General features: G+C 56.6%; 1 protein-coding gene across 1 annotated transcript in view; it reads left to right on the top strand.

Annotated features, from left to right (window-relative positions):
• Nucleotides 1-6,570: 6,570 nt before the first annotated feature.
• The window catches only part of SH2D3C (SH2 domain containing 3C), a 29,264-nt gene continuing 26,157 nt past the window's right edge, over nt 6,571-9,677 (top strand). The window contains exons 1-2 of the mRNA XM_037037030.1: nt 6,571-6,622; nt 9,077-9,554. Of these exons, the coding sequence (XP_036892925.1) occupies nt 6,586-6,622; nt 9,077-9,554 (515 nt within the window). The 5' untranslated portion in view covers nt 6,571-6,585. The remainder of the gene's footprint in view (nt 6,623-9,076; nt 9,555-9,677) is intronic.

Below are 9,677 nucleotides of genomic sequence, written 5' to 3'. Positions count from 1 at the left end.
GAGGTGCCGGGGCCTTGCCCTCCCCTCCCCCTCCACCCACCCCCTCCCTTCTCTCTCCCGCCCTCCGCGGCCGCACCTGCCGCCGCCGCCCGCCCGCTGTCCGCGGGCGGCCCTCAGCGCGTCACCACCCTCGGCCCCTCCTCCGCCTTCAGAGGTGGGGCCCGCACTCGACACCTGGCTGCGGGGCGTCTAGTCGCGTGCCTCAGTTTACCGCCACAAGCCAGCTGCCGCAGGGAGCCCCTTTCTCCCCAGCTCGGAGTGCACCCCCCTGCGATGGGTGAAGGAGGGGAGACAGCCAAGGAGCGGCCTTAGGTCTTGGGAGGAGAGAACTGCCCCCGCCGCCTCCCCGGGCCTCAGCCACCCGCCGTTGACATGGCAACCGATGGCCGCCAGGGGGCGCGGCGACACTGGAAGCGGCGAGCGAGCAACGCCCGGGCCTTCCAGTCTTGGACCCCGCTGTTCTCTGACCCGCAGGGGTGAAACTCACAGGACCCCGTCCCCAACGAGCTCTGCCGCCAGAGCTCTCACAGCCCTGGGTCAGTAATCACAAAAGACCTAGCATTCACTCAGCAGCCCTGTATGCTCAGGCAGTGCTAGGTGTTCCCACTGAATCCTAAATCAACAACCTCATAGGATTACTAACCCATTTTACAGAAGAGGACATTGAGGCTCAGAGAGGTGAGGTCAGTTACCGAACCAAGATCACATAGTGATAAAGCTGGGACTCGAATCTGGTCTGTCCGAAGAGGATTCTCTGGACTAAGGCTATTCACAGTCCAGCCAGGAGTACAGTAAGTAGTGGTCCTGTGTGAGACCTGCTGTTCTTGCTCTAGGCACCAAGCCCACGGTTCACCCAGTGTCTCGCTTCTTAACCCTGTGACCCCTGCCCTGGCCTTTCCCCAGCATCTTTCTGATATCTTCCTGGCTCCAGGGACCTCCTGATTCTTCCTCCAGCTCTACTTAACTCAATAACCAGCCCCCAGCAAAGCTGTTTTCTACCTTCTGCCTTCTACCTGCCCCTCCTCTTCTGTCCTCTGCGCATGGATCCTGAACCCTGGCCTCCCCAGTCTGGCCTCACCCTCTGCCCTTTTCATAGCACCTACCAGGTCATTCTGACATAGAGCCTGCATGTATTTCCCTCCACTCTCTTCAGGAAAAACCAAATTGTGATATTTGAGGCTCTTTCCAGCTCCCCTCCTAGGCTGTGGCCACACAAATGTCCTGTTTCCTCACCCCTCAGGCCTTCCTGCATTGGGGCTGCCCTCCCTAATTGCAGCTAAGGACCCTCTCTACCTTCGGGAAAGCTTCCAGCTCTTACATCCACACACTTGGCCTTGAAGCATCCTTGCAGGAGGAGGCAGGAGTGGGTCTGGTGGTCCTAGTGTTCCAAGAGACCCTGTTCTGGGGGAAGGCCGTGAGGGTCAGGAGAGGAATAAGGAGCCCTCTCCCGAGGGCATTGTGGAGCCCCCAAGGGTTCTAGGTAGGGACATATCAGGGAGTGACCTGGGGTCAGCTTCATGGGTACACTCTGGGGCCAGCTTCATGGGTACACTCTGGGGCTGGCTTCATGGGTACACTCTGAGAAGCAGGGAGACTACTAGCTAACCTGGGGGAGCAAGGACAAGGAGGGAGAAAATACGAATTGTAGCAATTAGCATTTATTCAGGGAACAGAAATGGTCCAAGCCATACACTTAGCACTTTATGGGAATTATCTCAATTCTCACTCAGCCAGAGGAGGTGGGTACTTTTATCACCTCCACTGTACACACAAGGACACTGAAACTCAGAAATGACATCACCTGGACAGGTCAAACAGCTGGCCAGTGGCCACGTGGGTGTTTGAACCAAGTCAGTCTGGCATCCCCAAGCACTTACCCATGTCAGGCTCCTGCCCATCTGGGCTGGGGTGGAGCTAGGGCACAGTATTGGCACAGCACTGCTGGGTGGGTACCCTGGATGCCGTGGGAGGTGCGGGAGGGTATAGCAGCATCGAGAGTCTTCTGTGGGTTTGGGTGGTCTCACCGTCAGACGCTCAGGCTGGGGCCTTCCACAAACTCTCCCTAAGTCACATCCTGTGGGCAGAAGCCTCAGCCAAGGTTCCGGCGTTGTCATCACTTCCACCCCACCACCGCTGGCCTGAACCCCAACATTGACAGTCACTTCCTTTTGGGGCCTTGTGCCCCAGCCTTCCTGGGGGAAGGGGCCAGGCAGGAGAGGTCAGAAGCCCTTCAGAAGGCTGGGCAGGCCTGGGACTCCAGATCACCCAGCTGGAAGAAGCAGTGAAGTTCTAGCCAGAAACGACTTCTCACTGACTTTGAGTTCTAATTTGCTGGTTGGAGGGGAATGCTTCCTGCTTCCACGGATGGGCTAAGCCAGCCAGGCTGGGCGTGTGGCCAGTACTCAGTGTTTGCTGGCACACTGACCAGGCTCTGAGAGCGTCTCTGATCCTGCTGCCATTTTACACTTAGGGAAACTGAGGCACCGAGTAGGAAAGAGAGCTACTGGCCAGGTGTTTTGGCCTGGACCCTCTGTTTTCTTCCCCTGAGCAGGGACGAGGTGTTGGTGTATGGGGGGAAGGGGAAGACAGGTTCATGAGGTTCAGCCTGCTCTTGGCTGTTTGCGTGTCCGGGGAGACCAGGGGTCCGACACAGAGAATGGCACTGTGATACCCACAGCCCTGTACTGCCATGGACGTTCTGCACCCCCGCCAGCTGGGTGCCAAGTCTGTCCCTGGCCCTGTGTTGATAATATGTGTCACCCCCCTCCCCTGGAACTTTACAGAACCCCTCCTAGGAGGTTGCTATTATTGGGTCCGAGTTACAGGAGAAGAAACTGAGGTTCAGCGTGGCGAAGCGGCCTGCCCAGGGCCACACAGCTGGGAAGCTACGAAGCTGGGATTCAAAGCCAGGTCTCTCCTCTCAAAGGCTGGGGTCATTGACCATCACCCTACTTGGCCCCCAATGCCAGACTACTAGGGAGAGCCAGGGACAGGAGTCTCCTGAGATCTGTAGCACGGCGGGATGGAGCCGATGTGGACACATCAGGCCAGGCGCTCCTGGGGAGCCTGCTCCGGTGAATGTAACGTGGATGATGCTGTCCCGTCCATGTTTTCTTTTATTGCCACAGGATCACGGGAGGAATGTTATATTTGTCCCATTTTAGTGAAATGATGGGAAATGATTTTCATTTTAGTGAAACGGGGGAAATGATGGTCAAAGACGTGATGGGACTTGCCCAAGGTCATGCAGAAGGGGTCTGAACTCGGGTGCGCCCAAGTCAACTGCCTTTGACTATGAAGTTGAAGGCCTCTAGTCCCTAATGCTACTTGTCCAACTCCAGGCAGCTGAGTCACAGACTGGGGAAGAGGGCAAGGCGAGAGGGGACAGAAATCAGAGCTGGGTTCCTGGGGGCACTGTGGCTCGATTGAGACCAGAGGGACCCAGCAGAGGCCACCTCCCAGGTGTGGGTCCGGCCGAAGGGAAGGAAAGCATCGTGTGTTCAGGGCTGTGGAGCAGAGCGTGGCCGGCCTCCAGCACAGACCGAGGAGGGCCTGTGGGACAGCCACCCACCGGCCGGTCCTCAGCTGCACTCCAAATGGCCACTCAGGACAGCACAAAGGGGGCTCTGAGCTCAGCAGAGCTGCCACACTGAGCCCCATTCATCCTCCTGGGGAACGTTGTAACTGCCCTGGCGCCAACAGAGCCCCCAGCTCTGGCAAGGCAGCGCCACCACACTACAGCCTCCAGGTGGCCAGGACTCCGGTCTCACCCATGCCTGAGGCTGGGGTTTCCTGGCCTGAGCCACACCCATCCCTCAGCACCAACTGCCAGGGTTTTGCAGAAGCCACAGTGAGCTGGCCTGGGCCAACATTTGCTTCTTTCATCCTTCGTGTACGGGACAGCCCCAGGAAGTGAGGGCTACTGTGACCTATTTCACAGATAAGGAAGCTGAGACCCAAAGCAGTAAAGTCTCTTATGAAGTGTCACACAGTAAGTCAAGAGTGGGCCTAGCCCCACTGGTTGGGTGTCCTTCCACAAACCAAAAGGTCACCATTTCGATTCCCTGTCAGGGCACATGGCTGGGTCGCAGGTTCAGTCCCGGGTCAGGGTGCATGCAGAAGGCAGAGAGTCGAGGTTTTGCTCTCACATCCATGTATTTCTTCCTTTCCTCCCTCCTTTTCCCCTCTAAAAAATTAAATTAAAAAAAGTGGATCTGGCCAGGAAACCAGCCCTGGCTGATGCCAGAGCTGCAGCAGTCAGCCCAAGTCAGTGGGGCTGCCTCCTGGGAGAGAAGCCGGGGACGCGCTGGGAGGCCCCCCACTGTGCCAGGCCAGGGGCTCCGTTCCGCTTCTGACAACACCCCAGAGACGGGAAGGACACCGGTCTGGGAGCTGAGGCACCTGCATTTCTGTCTGGTCACCGGTCTTCTCTTTTTTTAATCATTACCTGAGGATATGTTTATTGATTTTAGAAAGAGAAAAACACTGATGTGAGAAACATCGATTGGCTGCTCTCACAAGTGCCCTGACCGGGGATCGAACCCCTGTTAAACTTTTCGTGTGTGGGACTGGGCTCCAGCCAGCTGGGCTGCCCGGCCAGGATGTCTCTGGTCTCCTTTAGCCTCACTTTCCTCGTCCGTGAAATGGGACCATCCCAGGATTTGCCTCATGGGTCAGTCTGTGGAGGCTTCTAGCTCCATGCCTGACGCCTAGATAGTGCTTAGTAGAGGGAACGAGAGGGGCACCCCCATTTTCTCCCGAGTCCATGGCCCAGAAACCCAAACCTTTCATTTGAACTTTGAATACTGTTCCCATTCAGTCTGTCTGTGAGCAGGACCCTAGTGCCTTGGTCTCGTGGGCTGTGCTCCTTTCCCTCTTAAGGCCTCGAGTTCCCCTTCGCCCCACCAGTCAGACCCCTACCCCTCCCCAGGCCCCTCATGCAGCTGCCAGGGGTTTGCAGGAGCCACGACATGGAAGTTAGGACCACAGCTGGACAAGCAGAGTCCAACTCGAGGCAACGTGACTTTCCCGCACCTAGAGAATGGGGGCAAGAGTAATGACATGTATCACTTAGGGCAGGAGGCCTGAGCCCTGTGGCTGGAACGTAGCTAAGTGGTCAGAAGGTATTAGCTGTCATTATTTTACGCAGGGCCCCGCTTGGCCTTGGATTCTGGCTCCCATGGCCCTAGTTGCCAGCCCCAGAGGCCAGGACGGTAATGTCGAACCATGCAGAAGCCTCTGGGTTGACTGCTCCCTCGAGGTGGTGCCCATTCTGGAGATTATGTGACTGAGGCTCCAGAAGCTCCGTGAACTTGTCTGTAGCGAACAGAGGTGGGACTCGAAGCCCGTGGCCTAGTGGCCCCACCTCCAACCCCGGCAGCTGCTGCAGCCTCCTCAGGTGTCCAGGACAACCTGTGTAGGGGAGATTTCATTTCCTCATCTCTGTCCTGCCCTGTGCGTGCGCACACACACCCACGCACAGGTTGTAGGGTGGAAAGATACCAGGCTGTTGGCTCAGGGACTTGAAAGGGCAAGTTTGTTTTTGATTTTTAAGGTTTTATTTAGAGAGAAAGGAAGAGAAACATTGATGTGCTAGAGAAACCTTGATAGGTTGCTTCTCGTGTGGCCCCCACCGGGTGCCTGGCCCACAACCCAGGCATGTGCTGAGACTGGGAATCGAACCGCTGACATTTCAGTTTGCAGGACCACACTCATCCCGCTGAGCCACACCAGCCAGGGCTGAAAGGTCAAGTTGCAATCCAGTCTGTGCCACTAATGCACTCTGATGGCATGATCCTGCTGCCTGTGACTCAGTTTCCCTATCTCTGTACAGTAGGTGTGGTGGACCAAATTATCGCCTTGTCCCTGGTAGCTTGAAAATGTCCCTGGTAGCTTGAAAAGGAGTGTGCCTCAGAGGACACTGGTTTTGTGCCAGGATTTGCACCAAGCATTGCAGTCTGTGAGGTGGCCATCGCAAATACCCCTTCTCACAGAGAAGACAGAAGCTCAGGGAGGTGAGTGCCTTAGCCCAAGATCACACAGTGACAAAGTGGCCAGCCAGAACTTGAACTCGGGTCTGGGTGGCCCCAGAGCCCACAGGCCTAACTGCAGCTCTGTTCCACCCACGGCTGCTGGTCCGTGCCCAGGCAGGCTTAGATAAACTGCCCCCTGCACAGGCCCGACTCCCTGCATCCTCTCGGCCCCAGGGCCAGACCCCCCGACAGCTGTTGGCAGGTCCCCAGCGGCCCCCAGCCCAGTGGGCTCTGTTCCCAGAACCTGTGGTTTGTTTCCCAGACCTTCCAGTCCCACGGGCTTGTGCTCTGCCCCCAGCTCCCTGCCTGCTGCCGGGGAGGAGGAGGAGGCCCACAGGGGTCTGGACCGGGGGAGGTCCCAGCCCCCGCCCCCTGTGGGGAGGGTGGGAGGGCGAGGTTGTGGGAGTTGCACTGGTTTAAAAATACACAGAGGAAGTGAGTGAGAGGGTGTGAGAAAGGGGAAGGGGAGGTGAGGGCGGCACCTCAACGTCGATGTCCAGAGCCTCGAGCGTCCACTTGCCCGCAGGCCAGCAGCTCTGCTTGACTCACCAAGATGACAGAGGGGCCCAGGAAGGCCAGCAAGAAGTTCAGTGAGTACACTGCCCTCCATCCCCCGCCTGTCCGTCCATCTCAGCCTCTCTCTGCATCTGCTTCTTCATGCCTCTGTCTTGTTTCTGTTTCTCTTTCCGTCCACCTCTGTCTCTCTCCAGAGCCCTCTGCCTCCGGGTCTCTGCATCAGCATCTCTCCATCACTCTGGCCCAGCATCCCGCTCTGTCTCTGGCTGCTCTGGGTCTCCGTGCTTCTGTCGTCTCTGTCTGTTCACACCCCAACTCAGTCTCTTCACTTGTCTGCGCGTCCCTGTCTTCAGTTCTCTCAGACCTCATGGAGCCAGGAAGCCCACCACACATTCCGCCCGTGGGCCTGCTTCTCATGGGGTCTCAGGGAGTCCCTGGGGTGTGTGTGTGTGTGTGTGTGTGTGTGTGCTGTCTCGAGCTCACACCATTGGGTGCTGCCCCATGTCTCTACCAGCAGCGATGCCGGGACCCAGAGCAACTTGGTAAAGGGCCACACCCACCCACTGCTGTTCCCCCAAGTCAGTCCCTCCTCGTCGCAGCAAACCTCTGCTTCCCTGGCCCCCCGGGTTGTTTGATCTGACAGCACTGTGTATGTGTGGGGGAGGGGGGAGGCAAAGATTATGGCTGCATTTCACCAATGAAAGGACCGAGTGCCAGAGACCTGGCTGAGGTCATAGGGGGCTGTAGACCAGGGCTCAGCTCAGTCTCAAGCCCCTGGACTCTGGGCCTCAGTGTCCCTCCTTGGCCCACTACTGTTTCCTCCAGGCCCCAGGTGCCCAGGAGACGAAACAAGCAGTGCTGAGGACGGAGGCCTCCCTCTGGCGTGGGCACAGTCTCTGCCCCACAGCACAGCTTTCTGAGAGCAGAGCATTTTCTGACGTGTGTCAAGAGGCAGGGGCTAAGAGCAAGTGAGGGGTGGGCAGGGCTGGGAGGAAAGCCTCAGAGCCTTGACCCAGCTGTCGGGAGCCCAGGGCCTTGGTCCAGGCTCAGCCTGGCTGTGTGACCTTGGCCAGGTCCCTTCCCTTCTCTGGGCCTCAGTTTCCTCTCGTCAAATGGGGGCACCTTACCTATATTCCAGCGTGGTTGTGAGGACCTGAGGAGGCAGAGGATGCTGAGGAAGCGGAAAATGCTTCTCTGGAGGCGTAGCAAGTCGGATGGTGGTGGCTGCAAGGAGGGGACAGGAAGGAGGGCACTCACACGCACCCCCACAGAAATGAGATGGTATCGCCTTGCTCTGCCGCCTGAGTTAGGACCAAGAGCTCTGCTGACAGGAAGGAGAGAACCGCAAGGACTGGGACCCTCTGGCTGTTGGCAACCCTTTTCTCATTTCATCTGCCAACCCCGGTGCTTAAACACCCGCCCCCTGCCCCAGCACACCCGTGCATGCACACACACGCAGCTTCACCTGCTGGCTCTGTGACCTCAGGGGTTCATTTCACATCTTTGAACCTCAATTTCCTCATCTGGAAAACAAGAAACTAAACTTGTGTTGCTGAGTCGTGCTGAGACTCCAGCAAGGTAAGACATACAGCAGGTTTGACAAACACAGGGGCAGTGTTGTGAGCATCCGCATCTTCATTTTTTTTATCCTCATCTGAGGACAGCTTTTCATTGCTTTTAGAGAGAGAGGAAGGGAAAGAGAAAGGGAGAGAAACAGTGATGTGAGTGAGAAACATCAATTGGTTGCCTCCTATATGCACCTGGACCAGGGGTCAAACCTGCCACCTAAGTTGCCCTGACGGGGATTTGAACCTGCAACCTTTTGGTTAGGGGCGACGCCCCAATCAGCCTGAGCCACACCAGCCAGGGCATCTTCTTTTTTTTATAATTAAAAAACTTTTTAAAATTGTTGTTCAAATGTAGTTGTCTCTATTTTCCCTGCCTCCACTTTCCCCCGCCCACCCACCCCCACCTCCTACCCTCCATCCTACCCCTCTTTGGCTTTGTCCTTGGGTCCTTCATGCATGTGATGACAATGACGCTTCTCTCCCCCATTGTCCTCCCTCCTCCCCTCTGGTCACTGTCAGTTTGTTCTTTATTTCAACGTCTCTGGATATATTTTGCTTGTTTGTTTTGTTGATTAGGTTCCACTTACAGGTGAGATCATACGGTATTTGTCTTTCACTGCCCAGCCAGGGCGTCTTCCTTAGTTTTTGATTCTGTGTGTCGGGCACCAGGCGGAGCGTATCATTTACATGCTTTTCTTCAGTCCTCCCACTGACGGCAGGAGGTGGGTACTGTAATCTTTCTTTTACTGATGTGGAGGACGGGGCTCAGAGGGGCCCAGGGATTTAAGCCCAAGGCAGGGTGGCTTCAAAGCTGCCCAGTTGTGCATAATAATTAGAGGAAGTGGCAGTAAGGCCTACCCTCCTTGAACTCTCTGTGAGTTGAACAGCATGTATCTGTTATTGTTATTATCACTGCTGGCATTGTTAGTAAGTCCCTTCCCTCCTCTTCCCCTCTGCCAGAGTTCTTCAAGTTCAAGGGCTTTGGGAGTCTCTCCAACCTCCCTCGGTCCTTCACTCTGAGACGGTCCTCGGCTACCAACCCTATCCGCTCTCATCTAAAGCCTGAAATCTTTGAGGCCACGCAGGATGACATGGTTACAGTCCCCAAGAGTCCCCCAGCTTATGCCCGTTCCAGTGACATGTACAGCCACATGGGCACCATGCCTCGCCCCAGCATCAAGAAATCTCGGGACCGACAGGCTGCCCAGGAGGCCCAAGAGGTGGGCCCTGAACCACACCTGGAGCCCCAAGGTCTGCCTGACCCCCCACATGAGGAGGCAGCCAAGGAGGTGGTGGTGGGGACCGAGGCCCCCCTGGAGGATACCCCAGCAACGAAACTCAACCCTTCGGCAGTGGAGGTGAGCCCCACAAAACCACCTGAGGACCCCAGAGAAGACACAGAAGAGGAAAGAGTCCCTGAAACTGTGCCTCAAGAAAGGTAGGTGTCCACCAGGGGAAAGTGAGGGCGGGACCCACAGGAGCGAGATTTCCGGTCTCCTGCCAATAGAGCCTGGAGAGGACCCCCCAACACATACGTCTGGGTAACCAAATGCTCACACCT

The sequence above is a fragment of the Sturnira hondurensis genome, unplaced genomic scaffold (genome assembly GCF_014824575.4).
Source record: "Sturnira hondurensis isolate 20B ecotype Veracruz unplaced genomic scaffold, ASM1482457v3 Scaffold0022908, whole genome shotgun sequence".
Taxonomy (NCBI): Eukaryota; Metazoa; Chordata; class Mammalia; order Chiroptera; family Phyllostomidae; genus Sturnira; species Sturnira hondurensis.
This window is presented reverse-complemented; position numbering and strand designations above follow the sequence as displayed.